Genomic DNA, 18,009 nt, shown 5'->3' with positions numbered 1-18,009 from the left:
ACAATCCTAGAGCTGGTGAAGCTGGTAACAAGAGTGACAAGGATGCAGGCCTATGGCATTCCGAACGCAAGCCTTCCCGAAAGATCAACGGCCATTCTCAGGAGAGCAAAATTTAAGTGTCCCGGGCTTGTATACTCTGTACTATTATCTTATTTAGGTATGCAATATTTTTAAACGGTAGATAGCATCCGTAACTAGCTACAAACTTGAACACAGGCTTCTAATGTAAGTAATTCAGACGAAATTAATTTAAGTCGTGTTCAAAAATCATGTTTTTCTCATTACCGTGACGTGTCCCCACGCCAACTTGATCTCGAAACTTGCTTGTAATTTTTATAACATACATATTAACCATGATCTATTCATCGTTTTAAATGCTCATAAACATTGGTTATCGCATTGGAAAATATCGACTCAATAGGCCCAGCCTATAAATAGTTATCATGAAATACTCGCTTGTCCTATCAAAAGTTCTAATCACCGTAACGCATGCTGTTTTCGGTTGCCCACCCAAAAATAACAGGATTTGGCCCATTACAAGTGCACGGGTCACTTCTCCTTAGCGTGTTCCACGGCCCATCAGCAGTCCCACGTCGTTAATGTTAGTGTGCCGCCGATGAAGCAAGAGAGTATCTACTTACCGTAGCTTTGGTAACGAACTTTTCTAATTACCGTAATCTTATTTTGCTACTTGATTTTTAAATAAGATTGTATGTTGATCATGTCAATCTAGAGAGTAATTTGGCCTACGTACTTTGCCCTAAGCAAGTTTTTGCAAACACATAGTTTTTTTCAAAAACACGGTTTTTAAAATTTTTCAAGAAAATCTAACTTGTTGATACGTACTTTTTTATCAATTGAAGTTTTCTCGCGGTTTTCACAGATTATTATTATCATGAATGTCTTTAATAATACTAGCTTTTGCCCGCGTTAAAAAGTATTATTATATACAATCTTTCATCCCCTATTTTATCCCCTTAGAGGTAGAATTTATCAAAACCCTTTCTTAGGGGATGCCTTCGTCATAGTAGTTTTATGCATGGAAATTGTTAGCCCGATCGGTTTAAAATTATTGTTACGTGCTAGGGTTCGAGGATTTGGAGAGAAAGCCCTGGTTACTCTCTTGAAGACTTTATTAACACTGCACTAAACACTAGGTCACAATACTTAGCACTAAGTCCAAAAACTAATCACTAGCTCCAATCACTAAGCACTATCACTGTCCTAGGTCGTAGCCAAGTCGCAGGTTTCACTGGTTCACTTACTATTGATAACTTGTTGTCGCCTCGAAGATCGCTCAGATTGAACTGACTCGCCGGGCCTGCCTGCGGCTTTTTATATGGCGAGACGAATTCCAGAAAGTTCCCGATTCACGTAAACAAGTAAACAACCGTGGGAACTTTCTAGGAGGCTCGAGCATGTACCACAATAAAACTGCCGTCCTTACGATAAGTGCAGTAAGTTGAATTTTTTGGCAAATTTAATTTAGACTTTATGGACTCAGTCATAAGGTCTAAATTAAAACACGTAAACACACATTGGACCTTTCTAGAAGGTTCGAGTATGTACTTGCGCACCTCATGCCATCTAGTATTGAGTAGGGGATTTATGTTGCCTGTGCTCCCTCGGTAAGTTTCGCTGGTTTGTCGCTAGATGGCACCACGTGTCCGTATACCATGTACCGTAACATTATGTTGTAAAGTGGTCTGGGGCTCTCTCTAGCGAGTATAAATTAAGGTGTGGAGTTCGACAAGGTGGATTAACATCTCCTCGTCTGTTCAACCTTTACGTAAATAAGCTGATCGAGGAGCTGAGCAGCACTAATGTCGGTTGTTCCATTGACGGAGTAATGCTGAACAACATTAGTTATGCTGATGACATGGTGTTGCTCAGTCCCTCGATCAGTGGCCTCAGAAAACTGCTAGGCAAGTGTCAAGCGTATGCCGAGGCCCAAGGGCTCAGGTATAACTCTAAGAAAAGTGAAATTCTTATTTTTCAACCCCGTGAACACAAAGTTAGTACAATACCACCCGTGTTTCTAAATGAAGTTCCACTTGCTAGAGTCAATAAATTCAAATACCTGGGTCATTGGGTAACTGACACGCTTACTGACGAAGTAGACATTGAGAGAGAGCGAAGGGCGTTGGCCGTACGTGAGAACATGTTAGCTCGTAGATTTACAAGATGATCTACAGAGGTGAAAGTGACTTTATTTAAAGCTTACTGTCAGTCCTTTTACATATGCAATCTATGGGCGAGCTACACCCAGCGTGCGATAAATGCTCTTCGTGTTCAGTACAATAATATCTTTAGAATGCTGTTAGGACTACCGAGGTACTGTAGTGCCTCAGGTATGTTTGCCGAAATGCGCACTGATGGCTGTAACGCCATAATAAGGAAACGAGTGGCGTCATTGATGCAGCGTGTCAGAAATAGTCATAACAGCATTCTAAGGGTATTAACTGACAGTTTTGATGATTTGATAAGGCATTGGATAGAGGTGCATGTTAGATAGAGATTAAGTTTCATTCATAGTTTCAATGCCTTACCATTCATTATAAATAATTTCATACTATAAGAATTGCAATGTAATGTACTAACATAATTTAAATTTTAATTGTACTTTCTACTAACACTATGGATTTCCTGTGATCCGAAATAAATGGTTGTTATTATTATTATTATTATTAAATTTTACAATGTTTCATAGCCCTTTGATGGTAGAATTGATAAAAAAAACTTTCTTAGCAGATGCCTACGTCATAACATCTACCTGCATGCCAAATTTTAGCCCGATCCGTCCAGTGGTTTGGGCTGTGCGTTGATACATGACTATGTCAGTTAGTCCCTTTGTGATATATATAATATTTAGATATCTATATGCTGAGTATTCATAAAATTATATACATTTTTTTTTGGATGACCGAAGAAGAAATTGGAGAAAAGAAGGCTTGTTCCTTGGAAACGTCGAGTAAAAATTTGAAATAATCCAGTTTTATATCAGAGATCAAAGAAAAAAGTGAAAGAAAGGTATACTTAATAGAAGAAAATACTGCTTATGAGCGAAATTCCAACAAAACGGCGGAAGAAAACTCAAAAAAGAAGTGAGTTAAACTTTAGAGCTTATTACAAAAGACAAAAAGAAAAGAAAAAAATGGAAAAAAAATCGAGAAATTAGTGTTCATAAATAGAGATAAACTTGTAAAATTACGAGAAAAAAAATAAGTAAATTTCGAGCTGTAAAAGCTGTGAACTACATTTGAGTTGCTTTTCTGTCCAAATAAATTTAGAATATAATTATTTTTAGGTTCATCGTACCTGGATCTTAATAAATATCTACCGATTAAAACAATGTTTGTTGTTATTTTCTCATTTTTCAGATTTTATTTGAAAGTGTCTATTTTTTACTATTGGCAGGTTATGGTTGTATAGGACATCGTTAATTCTACCCCTTTTGTGACAATTATACATGTGAAACGTCTTATTAATCAGTGTTTTTCTATGATGTTTTAAATAGAATTATAATGCTTTCTAATTACCGTTACATAACATTTTACATTTGTCTAATTACCATACCCATAAAATTTTTAAGTCTTATTATCTAAAAATCTATAATTAACTGTATCACGCCAAATTTATTATTGTATTCGTATCTTTCATTACTTTCATATTTTAATGAGTTTAAGTCAAATTAGCGAAGAAACAAAATGGTAACGGTAATTAGGCAAATAATGCCAAACCGGAGAATAGCCGTCAAACGCCCGCAAGTACTGACTGAAAAAAGTCTATTACAAATTAACATTTTCTTTTTGTTATTAAGTTTATTGTTTTTTAGGGTTCCGTACCTCAAAAGGAAAAAACGGAACCCTTATAGGATCACTTTGTTGTCTGTCTGTCCGTCCGTCCGTCTGTCAAGACCCTTTTTCTCAGGAACGCGTGGAGGTATGAAGCTGAAATTTATATCAATTACTCAAGTCTACTGTCCCTTGAAGCTGTGAAAAAATCAAACTTCTAAGCCAACGCAATCAAAAGATACAGCCGTTTATGCCGCAAATTTTCGACACTTGCAAGGGAATCAAAACCTACAGGGTGCTTCCCGTGAACTCAGAATCTTGAAATTTGGTACGAAGCAACGTCTTATAGCATAGATAAAGGAAAAATTACGAAAACCATAAATTTTTAGTTACATCACATAATATATTTTTTTTTAATAATTTTAAACTTACTACCCATTTCCTCATAAACGCGTAGAGGTATTAAATTGAAATTCATACCAAATACTCAGGTCTATAATACCTTTAAGCTGTAACAAAATCAAACTTCTATGTCAACGCAATCAAAAGAAACAGCAATTTAAGCTGCATATTTTGAAACTCGCAAGTACTCGCAAGGGAATCAAAACCTAAAGGGTACTTCCAGTCGACCTAGAATCTTGAAATTTGGCATGAAGCAACGTTTTATAGCACACATAAAGGAAAAATTCCGAAAACCTTAAATTTTTAGTTACATTACAAAATATATATTTTTTAATAAATATAAACTTATTACTTTTTTCCTCATGAACGCGTAGAGCTATCAAGTTGAAATTCATATCAAATACTTAGATCTTTGTACGGAACCCTCGGTGCGCGAGTCCGACTCGCACTTGGCCGGTTTTATTTTTATAATAATATTGTAATAATATTAATTAAACTTAAACTACAACTTACAATTATTAACTGGTATTTAATAGTACCTACGAAGAGCATGCGCGGGTGAGGTCAGGGTGAAGCGTTAGAATGCGGAATACGTTAATGTTCAAATTAGCTAGGTAATCTGCAGATTTCCTGATACCATCTCGTAAAGTGTGAAATTTAAATCAAAAACGCTAATTTTTGTACTTTACCTAGTTAGTTTGCATAGTAACGAATGGTAGATCGTTGAATTGCGGAAGACAGTGAACTAAACACTTTTGTTACGCTCCTCCGCTGGGACTGCACCCCTCTGTTCCTATGTTCGACGATTCGGTCTGTTATATTTTATCAGTGGAGTAACATTAACAACAACAACATTGAAGTCAATATTGAATATTTTATACTTTGTTTATTTTTTTCTTATTATGGCGCTTCAGCTTTATAACCATGGCCAGTGTCAAATACCTAAGTAGCGAGAAAACTATGTTCTTGTAACAATTTTTAGCATCGATTTTCTATTTGGTAAAGTCCAAAGTCTAGTCAAAGTCAAAGTCAACACAGTCAAGGACTCAAGTCGGTCGATTCAGTAAAATGGTAGACGCTTTACTAAAACTTTCGATGGAGTTTATAGGAGGGAACACAAGAGGCACGTTTCTGGAAGTTGTATCACTGGCCTACACTTGTGCATGATAATAATATCTAATGGTTAATATTCTACCAATAAAATACATTAAAAACCCAGAACAATCTTAGGAAATTAATACAAAACACATGAACGTCACTCTTTCACATTCTAGGCTAAACTCTTCCTTCGTTTATGTCCTAAAAAAATTGACAAGCATATTGTTAACCTTATGGCTACCACACACGCTACGGTCTACCGGAGAGGTCACCTTCAGGTATGCTTGCGCAGGTGTCACTCGAAAGAATTGATTTTCGATTTTGCGCCGGTCGAATGCGAAGTTCCAAGCAACTGCACAGGTCTATTCCCACACACATTCCGATTTTCTTGCGCAGGCATACCTGCACAGGTAGACCTCTCCGGTAGACCGTTGCGTGTATGGCTAACATTATACTATTTTTAATTGTTTATTATTGGTTTTTTCTAGTTGATTTGATCTGTTATATTTTATCAGTGCAAAACTATTTTAGTTACTTAAATTTTAATAAGTAATTATTATTCCTTTGTTAAAGTCCTAAAAATTATATTCAATAATCCCTATCCCTACAACTAAATAATATGATTTATTCAAACAAGAACCTGTTTTATGCAATTTACCGTACCTATGCATGGTCGGTAGTCTGCAGATTACCTAGATATTCTGCAGATTATCTAGTAATGTAATAATATAATCAATTTTTTTGCACTTTAACTGACTCACCCAGATAATCTGCAGAATACCGCGTTAATCTGTACTCTAACTGGCTTACGCAAATTAAAGGTAACATATACATATATACATACATACATACATATATACATACATACATACATACATACATACATACATACATACATATATATATATATATATATATATATATATATATATATATATATATATATATATATATATATATATATATATATATATATATATATATATACATATATACATATATACATACATACATACATACATACATACATACATACATACATACATACATACACACATACATACATAGCCTGTGAGACACATAACTCTTACTTTTTGCTTTGCTGTAGTCAGTGAACAAATATGATAGTTACCTGTGAAAGGTAATCCCTGAAGATTTATTTGTATATTTTTTACAAAATCTTATAACACAAGTTAGCATTTTGCCCTTTGATTACATTTAGTATTTGAAAATAAAACTAAGTTTGTTTTAAAAATTTCCTTGGTAATCGTACACACTCGCATACGACCGTCGCGTACAGCGCGCCAGTGAACACTGACTGCAACGGTGTGAATTAGCTCTATTGGAACGGCGCGGCGGAACATTTGGTGCGTATGGCCCGTCTACCTCAGTTTAAATAGAAGTCTTTGCTTGATAGGCCTAGACTGTATTTTATACTAGATGACAGCCTCAACTCCGTTGCGCTAAGATTAGTCTATCGCGCGGGAACTGTACAATTTTCTGGATAAAAAGGACATAGGATACTTTGTAATTTACCGGGACTCAAAGTATACATTTCAGCAAAATCTATTCAGTGGTTTGGGCGTGAAGAGGTTACAGACAGACAGACAAACAGACAGGCACACCTTCGCATTTATAATTTTAGTATGGATATTAACAATATAGCATAGAAGAACTTTACCTCAACTTCCAGGACGGCAGGTTTTTCCAAGCCGTTGTTCAGTATTCTCGATATCATGTCCTGGTTGAAGTTGGACAGCCCAATAGACTTGGTCAGTCCCAGCTCCTTCGCTTCCATCATGCCGCGCCAAGTTTCCAAATAGTCGGTCAAGTCGTACGTACCATTTTCCTAAAATAATAAGTAGATATAAATTAAGGAATTAAAAAAAAAACCAGCAGTAAGCAAGCTAATGATGATTAATAATTATGACTTAGAATTTAGATTATAACATTCTTGATCATAATACATATTAATAAAATCAGCTTTTAAACAAACACATAGATCAAATTTGGGCCACCCGTTTAAAAGACCTAGTTAAAATACCCGTTTGATCAAATTTTAAAAGATAGAATGCCTTATGCCACGGACAGTAACACACACAAATAGTCAGACATAATAGGTATAAAAAATAATTCAATAATCCCCTGTTTACGTCAGGGGTTGAAAAGAAAACCTTTGGAATAAATTACAGATATATTCAGGTACTTACATATTGTCCCGTGGGCCAGTGAATGAGGTAAAGGTCGACGTAGTCAAGCTGCAGCTTGTCCAGCGACGCCCGCAGCGCCGGCACCACCGCTGAGCGAGCGTGGGCGTCATTCCACAACTGTAATAAACGCATAATAAACGTAACTTTATTATGCGTTTACCCTTTAAGAATAGGGAATATGCAAAAAAAAATAATTCCATCTCAAATATATTTTTCTGTAATCTTTAACATCCTCACATTATAATCAAAAGGTATTTTTTTTAATTAGTTATCATTTAAACCCATAAAATGTTATTTAAAAAATGAAAATTTATGGAGGGAAATTCAAACTTACTAAACGCGCCACCATTGGTCGAAACGAAATGTGACGTCAGATGTTACATATCGGCGTCGATATTCATACTGTGGTTATAGTATTTGTTAGAAAAATAGTTTAAAACTGGTGATTTCTAGTGAATCTATATTTATAGTGAATCTATATGAGTATGTTACGTTTTATATATGAGTATATTAGGGTTTAACGCCTCCGTGGTCTAGTGGTATAGAGCGCGGCTCTTGACTCGGAGGTCGTGGGTTCGATTCCCGCGTTGGAAACATGTTATTTCCAAGTTTGGTTAGGACAATGCAGGCTGATCACCTGATTGTCTGACAAGTAAGATGATCCATGCGTCGGATGGGCATGTAAAAAGTCGGTCCTGCGCCTGATCTCTCACCGGTCGTGTCGGTCTTCCGTCCCACTGGGTTATGAGAGTAAAGGAATAGAGAGTGCTCTTGTGTACTGCGCACACACTTGGGCACCATAAAATTACTCCTGCGTAGCTGGCCTGGTTTCAATGAAACCGGCCACCGTCACCGAAACCGGTGTGGGAGCTTAGCTTAGCTTAGGTTTTATCAAAGCACAATCGGACTATCTACCGAAAATAAATGCATTTATGATGTAAGAATATCTTGCATCAAATCTTGATTTTACGATTTTATTTAATTAGACTAGTTGACCCGGCAAAGTTGTTTTGCCATATAAATTATTTCTAGTATAAATTTAAAAGTGAATAAAAACCTATTCTCAGACCTAACAAATGTATAAGTATACAAAATTTCAACAAAATCGGCTTAGCCGTTTTGGAGGAGTTCACGCACAAACAGTGACACGAGAATTTTTATATTTTTATATGTATATTAGATATTCCAATTATTATGAATAATATACGTAAGTAGCTACTTGTTTGTTTTAGATCTTCTATTGCAAAATTAATTTACTTTTGACTAAATCGCATGAAGATGTATAACAGTAACATAAGTATGGTATATACGTAGCATACTTACGTTGAAATGATCATCACAATAGTAATAAACACGATTATGGAAATACATTTTCGCTTTTCATCATCTTACACCATGGTTCTCGTATTTTTACATCCTTTGGAATACGAAAAATACTTTGTCAGGTGTGTTTCTAGTAATGCTTTTGCACTTCAGTATCACACAATACTTGTAAGAAGGTTTTTTAGCCTCTTCCATGATCTCAATAGCAAATAAACCCGAAAACATAGAGTACATTCTTATAATTGGAACCCGAAAATAAGTACGAAGTAACTGAATCACTAAAGGAAACAAACGCGGGACATAACATCTGACGTCATCAACATGGCGCGCTAAATGCCGGCGTTTGAACGGTACCAATATAATCAATGTTTTAAATTTCAATTTAAAGAATAATTTGAATATTTTGAAGCCTATTTATTGTTTTATTCTCATTTATAGATATATAAAGTACTAATTAAAGTCATTAAAAAAAATCATGCATATTCCCTATTGTAGGGAGTAGCATTTAAAAAGAAATCAAATTTTAAGTTTCCGATTAGCGACACGTCCAATTCTCAGCAACATCGTTGCTCACGATGATAAATTGTTGAAATTAAAGATCAAGCAGGCAGATCTTGGGCCATAATTGCTAATGCAAGTGAAACTCTGCTACGGTGATATACTTGAAATGGTTTTAAAATCTGTACTTGTCGGTTTAACTTTCTCTGAATAATAATTATAATTATATATCTAATCCCGCCAAAAACATTTCATGTAAAATGTTGCCAAGACTACCACATATAAGGTTTGCCCTGTGAAAAAGATATCAGATCTCATGTAAAGCCAAGCTTTGAATCTACACGGCCTAACTCTACCGTCTACCGACCCTAAGGGTCAATTTATACTAGCGCAGAGTCGTTTTTTTTTTTTTCGAAAGGGTCTAAGCTAAAGCGCAGAGTCGAAGCGTAGCGAATTCCTCCAAAGCGTAACGCATACAATATTACTTCTGCGAGGCCAATCAGCGTTGGCCGGGCGCATCGACTAGAATTTGTGAGGATGCGCGTGTGAGATATTATCCGTTTTTGAACATATTTATGAATATGAATGGCTGTTATTTCAATAATAGTCTTAAAAGAAATAATTATTTATGGTAACAATGGTCCTTATTTAATAAATTAATGATATTTGGACGACAAAATATATAATATTATAACATTTTATCTTTAAACAGACAATATTAATTAAGGTTTCCGGTTATGATACTTTTGTTACAAAAAGTAAATTATTTAATTAAAAATCTAATAATTGAATAGGTACTTGATTTATGATAATTTTTCAGGATGATTGCAACTACAAATCATTGTGTTTATGATATTAGATGCAAATCCTGGGTAGTCAGACGCGGGGCGGAGTGACACGTCATTGGGATTATAAATAAGGCGGGTTGTCTGATGGAGGGGCTCACTCTCTCTCTTGTCGTAAGCCTTGTCACTCTGCCTCCTGTCAATGTGAATTGGCTCTGAGTACTTCGAACAAAGATCGTTATAAGTTAAGTATTTAAAGTATTTTATTGGTTTAAACGCTTCTAGGCCTTTTGGCTAAAATCAAAGTGCTAATATCTGTTCTTTTCAGCTTAATAATTGGTTTTTCAGAAAAGTTGTTTTGATTGCTTATGAAAATGAGGAAAAGCTAAGTGAATTGTACTTGTAAAGTATTAAAGTGTTTGTATTGTATTTCCTAGTGTAATAAATCATGTCTTATTACTGGTGTTTATGATTTATATAATACTTTTATTTTGCAAGCCCAAGCCATTTCTGACACGCGCGCCTTTTTAAATTCTCAGAAGTAATAAGGTTAACGCTTTAGAGTTAAGGTTGAATTTGTTATATTCAGTTTTAATAATTCGCTTCGATGCGCTTCGACTCTGCGCTAGTATAAATTGACCCTAACTTCAACAATTTCTACATATTATCTGCAGTAAATATGTATGGCTTCGCTGTTTCGCTACCGTCGTGGAGGTAATGCGAATATTTAGTTTCTGATCTTAACTAAGTAACAAAACAGCCAAGCCAATAACCATTAATATTTACTGACATAGGTACAGAATTTGTTGAAGTTAGTGTCAGTAGAGTTATGCCGTTTAGATTCAGAAGCTTGGCTCTACATGAGATAATATGTTTTTCACAGGGCTTATGTGGTCGTCTTGGCAACATTTTACATTAAATGTTTTTGGTGGGATTACATTTCTTTTTGTAAGTTGGTTCTTGTAAGTACTTATTAATAGGTTTTAGGGTTCCGTAGCCAAATGGCAAAAAAGGAACCCTTATAGATTAGTCATGTATGTCTCTGTCTGTCTGTCTCTGTCTGTCTGTCGGTCTGTCTGTCTGTCCGTGCGTAAGTCACAGCCACTTTTCTCTGAAACTATTAGAGCTATACTATTGAAACTTGGTAGGTAGATGTAGTCTGTGAACCGCATTAAGATTTTGATATAAAAATGAAAAAAATATTTAAAATTTTAGGGGTCCCCAACTGAAACAAAAAAAGAAAGTAAGGGCATGATAATTCTAAAAAAAATATGATGTACATTACTATAAAAATAAAATAAAATTTTATTTTTATAGTAATGTATTTCATTACTTTTTAAAGTTGTTTGGCGGGGTTTTTTTTAAATTTCTTAATTTAATTTTATTTCATACTTTTTAAACTTGTGTTGGTTATAGTGCAGAATAATTCCTATCAACGTATTTACCATCTATCAATGTCCTTTTCGATGAGGCCGTCAATATGAGCCCAAACATGAAACCTCCACTTTGGGTTCATACGAAGCTCGGTTCCTATAGAATCCAGGTAATGCTGCAGCAGCAGCATGTAAATATTTACTGTCTAGTGTCTATCTATTTCTTACTGGTTGTCGCAATTAAAATGAGCCCAAACACGAAACCTCTGCTCTAAGTTGGCGAGGAGTTGGATATCCTATTGATTACCAGGTGATACTGCAGCACCTGGTCAACTTTCCATTAATATGTGTATACGTATATTGATACAGACAGACAGACAGACAGGCAGACAAACAGACAGACAGACAGACACGTCAAACTTATAACACCCCTCTTTTTTGTCGGGGGTTAATTAAGGTTTACTATTTATGACTATAAAAAAACTACTTGCTAGGTCTCGTTCGAAGTAATTTTCGGTGGCAGTTTTAAACCCCCGACAAAAAAGAGGGGTGTTATAAGTTTGACTTGTCTGTCTGTCTGTCTGTCTGTCTGTCTGTTTGTCTCTGTGTGTATCTGTCCGTGGCATCGTAGCATCCAAACGGATGGACCGATTTTGATCTAGTTTTTTTTTATTTGAAAGCTGACATGATCGAGAGTGTTCTTAGCTATAATTCATCATCATCAGCCTGCTCAGTGCTGAACAATCAGGGTTTATCTGGTTCATGAAAGGCCGTTAGCAACTTGTATTCGTTTGATGGGTTTTATATTTCATTCTAGTTCGTGACATTTCTGAATATGCATTTTTTAACCCCCGACAAAAAATTCTTTTTTGTCGGGGGTTAAAAACTGCCAACGAAAATTGGTTCGAACGAGATCTAGCAAAAGGGGGGTGTTATAAGTTTGACGTGTCTGTCTGTCTGTCTGTCTGTCTGTCTGTCTGTCTGTCTGTCTGTCTGTCTGTCTGTCTGTCTGTCTGTCTGTCTGTCTGTCTGTCTGTCTGTCTGTCTGTCTGTCTGTCTGTCTGTCTGTCTGTCTGTCTGTCTGTCTGTCTGTCTGTCTGTCTGTCTGTCTGTCTGTCTGTCTGTCTGTCTGTCTGTCTGTCTGTCTGTCTGTCTGTCTGTCTGTCTGTCTGTCTGTCTGTCTGTCTGTCTGTCTGTCTGTCTGTCTGTCTGTCTGTCTGTCTGTCTGTCTGTCTGTCTGTCTGTCTGTCTGTCTGTCTGTCTGTCTGTCTGTCTGTCTGTCTGTCTGTCTGTCTGTCTGTCTGTCTGTCTGTCTGTCTGTCTGTCTGTCTGTCTGTCTGTCTGTCTGTCTGTCTGTCTGTCTGTCTGTCTGTCTGTCTGTCTGTCTGTCTGTCTGTCTGTCTGTCTGTCTGTCTGTCTGTCTGTCTGTCTGTCTGTCTGTCTGTCTGTCTGTCTGTCTGTCTGTCTGTCTGTCTGTCTGTCTGTCTGTCTGTCTGTCTGTCTGTCTGTCTGTCTGTCTGTCTGTCTGTCTGTCTGTCTGTCTGTCTGTCTGTCTGTCTGTCTGTCTGTCTGTCTGTCTGTCTGTCTGTCTGTCTGTCTGTCTGTCTGTCTGTCTGTCTGTCTGTCTGTCTGTCTGTCTGTCTGTCTGTCTGTCTGTCTGTCTGTCTGTCTGTCTGTCTGTCTGTCTGTCTGTCTGTCTGTCTGTCTGTCTGTCTGTCTGTCTGTCTGTCTGTCTGTCTGTCTGTCTGTCTGTCTGTCTGTCTGTCTGTCTGTCTGTCTGTCTGTCTGTCTGTCTGTCTGTCTGTCTGTCTGTCTGTCTGTCTGTCTGTCTGTCTGTCTGTCTGTCTGTCTGTCTGTCTGTCTGTCTGTCTGTCTGTCTGTCTGTCTGTCTGTCTGTCTGTCTGTCTGTCTGTCTGTCTGTCTGTCTGTCTGTCTGTCTGTCTGTCTGTCTGTCTGTCTGTCTGTCTGTCTGTCTGTCTGTCTGTCTGTCTGTCTGTCTGTCTGTCTGTCTGTCTGTCTGTCTGTCTGTCTGTCTGTCTGTCTGTCTGTCTGTCTGTCTGTCTGTCTGTCTGTCTGTCTGTCTGTCTGTCTGTCTGTCTGTCTGTCTGTCTGTCTGTCTGTCTGTCTGTCTGTCTGTCTGTCTGTCTGTCTGTCTGTCTGTCTGTCTGTCTGTCTGTCTGTCTGTCTGTCTGTCTGTCTGTCTGTCTGTCTGTCTGTCTGTCTGTCTGTCTGTCTGTCTGTCTGTCTGTCTGTCTGTCTGTCTGTCTGTCTGTCTGTCTGTCTGTCTGTCTGTCTGTCTGTCTGTCTGTCTGTCTGTCTGTCTGTCTGTCTGTCTGTCTGTCTGTCTGTCTGTCTGTCTGTCTGTCTGTCTGTCTGTCTGTCTGTCTGTCTGTCTGTCTGTCTGTCTGTCTGTCTGTCTGTCTGTCTGTCTGTCTGTCTGTCTGTCTGTCTGTCTGTCTGTCTGTCTGTCTGTCTGTCTGTCTGTCTGTCTGTCTGTCTGTCTGTCTGTCTGTCTGTCTGTCTGTCTGTCTGTCTGTCTGTCTGTCTGTCTGTCTGTCTGTCTGTCTGTCTGTCTGTCTGTCTGTCTGTCTGTCTGTCTGTCTGTCTGTCTGTCTGTCTGTCTGTCTGTCTGTCTGTCTGTCTGTCTGTCTGTCTGTCTGTCTGTCTGTCTGTCTGTCTGTCTGTCTGTCTGTCTGTCTGTCTGTCTGTCTGTCTGTCTGTCTGTCTGTCTGTCTGTCTGTCTGTCTGTCTGTCTGTCTGTCTGTCTGTCTGTCTGTCTGTCTGTCTGTCTGTCTGTCTGTCTGTCTGTCTGTCTGTCTGTCTGTCTGTCTGTCTGTCTGTCTGTCTGTCTGTCTGTCTGTCTGTCTGTCTGTCTGTCTGTCTGTCTGTCTGTCTGTCTGTCTGTCTGTCTGTCTGTCTGTCTGTCTGTCTGTCTGTCTGTCTGTCTGTCTGTCTGTCTGTCTGTCTGTCTGTCTGTCTGTCTGTCTGTCTGTCTGTCTGTCTGTCTGTCTGTCTGTCTGTCTGTCTGTCTGTCTGTCTGTCTGTCTGTGGCATCCAAACGGGTGGACCGATTTTGATCTAGTTTTTTTTGTTTGAAAGCTGACTTAATTGAGAGTGTTCTTAGCTATAGTTCATCATCATCAGCTGGCTCCGTGCTGAAAAATCGCGGTTCATCTGGTTCGTGAAGGGCCGATTAGCAACTTGCAGTCGTTTGGTGGGCGTTATTGCATTCTAGTTCATAAATGTCACGCATTTATGAATATTTACACATTAATGGAAAGTTGACCTGGTGCTGCAGCATCACCTGGTAATCAATAGGATACCCAGCTCCTCACCAACTAAGAGCAATGGTTTCGTGTTTGGGCTCATTTTAATTGCGACAACTAGTAAGACGTAGATAACCAATAAATTATTGGATGCTGCTGCTGCAGCATCACCTGGATTCTATAGGAGCCGAGCTCCATATGAACCCAAAGTGGAGGTTTCATGCTAGAACTCATATTGACGGCCTCATCCAAAAGGACATTCCTAGATGGTATTCATTGGGATATAATATTATGATCCTGTTCTATCAACAGAACATAATTATTCTGCACTATAACCAACACAAGTTTAAAAAGCATGAAATAAAATTAAGAAATTTAAATAACCCCCGCCAAACAACTTTAAAAAGTAATGAAATAATATATTTTACTGACTTTAAGTTTAAATAATTCCTAAGTGTAAAGTCCACAATTGTTGTCAAGGTGTGTCGGGGGACCGCTAATGTAGATGTTTGATTTCACAACATTATAGTTTAAGGATCAGTTTTCAGCGAACCAAATCGAGACAATCAGTGACATGGCGATACAAAATGCAAAAGACACTGTTGGCGGTCCCCCGACACACCGAATTATTTAAACTTAAAGTCAGTAAAATATATTATTTCATTACTTTTTAAAGTTGCTTGGTGGGGGTTTTTTTTATTTCTTAATTTAATTTAATTTTCTTTAATTTAATTTTCTTTAAAATTAAATCGAAAACCTTTTAATTTCATAGAAATAAACCTTATTGCTGCTGCGGAACCCTTCATGGGCGAGTCCAACTCGCACTTGGCCGGTTTTATTTAGTTTTGTTTAGCTTATGATTTTTTTGTTGGTTGTATACTAAACTTCGATTACATACCAAATTTCAGCTTTCTAGCACTTCTGGAAGTAGCCGTGTGACGAAATCGGTGTATTTTAGATATCAATAAAATCTAAAATATTAGAGAGCGCTATTCAATTGAGACTTTGTATGTTTAATAAGTCTAGCTATTATTGAAATCATATCCTGAGAAAAAAAAAAACTATCTGGTAGGTACGTCGGAAACCAACTCTAGATGGGGATTAAAAAAAAAACGATGAAACACTTCGAGAAAAGGTAAGTGACCTTGCGCTTCGCTTGGCTCGCTTGGCGGGGACACGGTATGCTTCATACATACCTTTGTTGTAATAAACAGTTCCTCTCTAGAGACCCCGTTCAATCCCCTGCCGACCTGGTCCTCCACCTTGTAGTCCCAGGCGGTGTCTATGTGCCGGTACCCCGCCTTCAGTGCCCAAGTCACGGCTTTCTCCACCTCGTCCCCGACTGGCTGAATAGGCCCCTGAAAAACGAAAGATTTATTTATATTTAAGTATATCTTTCGATTTTCATTGTCTTCAAGACAATGGTATAACCACAGATTAATGAATGAGAAAAGTAGGTATGAATTGTAATTTTCACTTGTACTACGAGCCTTACATCAACAGCGATTGTAATAACAACAGTACCTATCTTAGTACTATATACATAATATTATAATAATTATATTTTGTGACAGTACAGAGTCCAATGTGTAAAGCTACACGAGCACGAGCTCTTGACTATGCAATAAAAAAGGAGTTTGAATTTGAATAAGTGTACAGCGTGTGCAGCGTATTTTAATTTTATTTTTAAATTAAGTACCAGATTTTAATATTATAGTGGTCGTTGTTTGCATCATATTTGGCAACTTTTTTTCTCTAGGGCCCCCCCTAGAGATTCTAAGGGGGGCAGCTGCCCCTCCCTGCCCCCCCTTGGCGACGCCCTTGCATGGTATAACTTATTATATTTAAGGGTCCGGGTGCCATCGAAATTCTCATACAAACGTAATACCAAGATCATTTCCCATACGAGAATATTTACTATTTTTGAGTTATTACTCAGCTTATGATAGTAATTTACAGTGGGGTCCTCATATTGCTAATCTTGCAGGTAAGCTCAGTTCTGCAGCACATGCAGTCAGAAAAATTAGGGAAATTTCTGATGAAGACACGGCAAGACTATTTATGGGGAAACGCTGCCGACATCAATACAATTTTTGTGCTGCAGAAGCGAGCTATACGCTCAATTTATAAAATGTCAGCTTTTGAATCTCTGAGAAAAGTTTAAAGAAATTGGTATTCTAACTGTTGTTTCTCAATACATTTTGGATAATGTATTGTATGTTAGAAAGAATTTAACTAAATTTAAAACTGATAGTCACGGTAGAAACACTAGAAATAGGCACAAGCTGGAAATACCAGTGATCAGACTTAGCAAAATAAGTAAATCTTTTAAAGGTCAATGTATACGCCTTTACAATAAAATCCCGGAAAACGTTCAAAATCTATCAATTAATAAATTTAAAAAAGTAATTAAAGAACATTTGTGTGCCAAAGCCTATACTATACGGTCAACGATTTCCTAAACGATAGCACATCTTGGGAGTAGGATGGCTGCTTGCAAGGCTGCTTCTACATTTATTATAATTATGTGACTTACAATTGTGTATTCATATTGTTTAGATTAAGTTATTTACATTGTAAATTTTATTTTTTTAAAAGACAAATTGTCTACTTTTTTACTAAATAGTGGCCCCGTGCGAGTTTCTTACGCCGGTTCTTCTCGCCGGGTTAGTTCCCGAACCGGTGGTAGGCAACATGTAGTTCAACGTTCTGAAAATATTTGATTCAAATTTATTCAGAAATAAAAAGTGTGTGGTCACGCGAAATTAGTATAGAAAATATATATTAATATGCCGAGCTATAAATATATTAATATATATTATAGCTCAGTCTGTGACGGGCTTAAATCGGAAAATGATATTTGAATAGGTACTCTGAATAATATTTTTTAAAAACGTACCCAACGACACCCCACACGATAGGATGGACGCGGAAAAAAATCACCCCCGCTTGATGTGTATTGGTAGGTTCCATAAAAAAAAATTATATACCATTTTGTCGCCATAATAATTAAGATAATATGCATACATGCCGAAGCTTTGCAGGCCCTATATAGTCTCTGAGAAAAACCGCGGACAGACAGACAGACACACAGATGAACGGACAGACCGAAACTATAAGGGTTCCTTGTTGACTACGGAACCCCATATATGCTTTTTGTTTGTGGAAAAAAGTGTTTTTTTTTTTGTTAAAAAATAAACACCTTTTTTTGGAGAAAAGTTTATTTTTTTAATAAACCCAATTGATTTTGAAACTGACAC

The 18,009-nt window shown here is 37.3% G+C and overlaps 1 protein-coding gene and 1 pseudogene across 1 annotated transcript in view; one reads left to right on the top strand and one right to left on the bottom strand.

Moving 5' to 3' along the window:
* Positions 1-18,009, bottom strand: part of LOC121736511 — a 41,425-nt gene that overhangs the window by 21,568 nt on the left and 1,848 nt on the right. The window contains exons 3-5 of the mRNA XM_042127753.1: positions 15,946-16,107; positions 7,505-7,621; positions 6,976-7,143 (exon numbers count right to left, since the gene is read on the bottom strand). Coding sequence (XP_041983687.1) covers positions 6,976-7,143; positions 7,505-7,621; positions 15,946-16,107 — 447 coding nt within the window. The remainder of the gene's footprint in view (positions 1-6,975; positions 7,144-7,504; positions 7,622-15,945; positions 16,108-18,009) is intronic.
* LOC121740165 lies at positions 10,385-10,499 on the top strand (annotated as a pseudogene).

Source organism: Aricia agestis, chromosome 2, assembly GCF_905147365.1.
Source record: "Aricia agestis chromosome 2, ilAriAges1.1, whole genome shotgun sequence".
Classification (NCBI taxonomy): domain Eukaryota; kingdom Metazoa; phylum Arthropoda; class Insecta; order Lepidoptera; family Lycaenidae; genus Aricia; species Aricia agestis.
The sequence above is the reverse complement of the archived record's forward strand: the minus strand, read 5'-3'. Positions and strand labels throughout refer to the sequence as shown.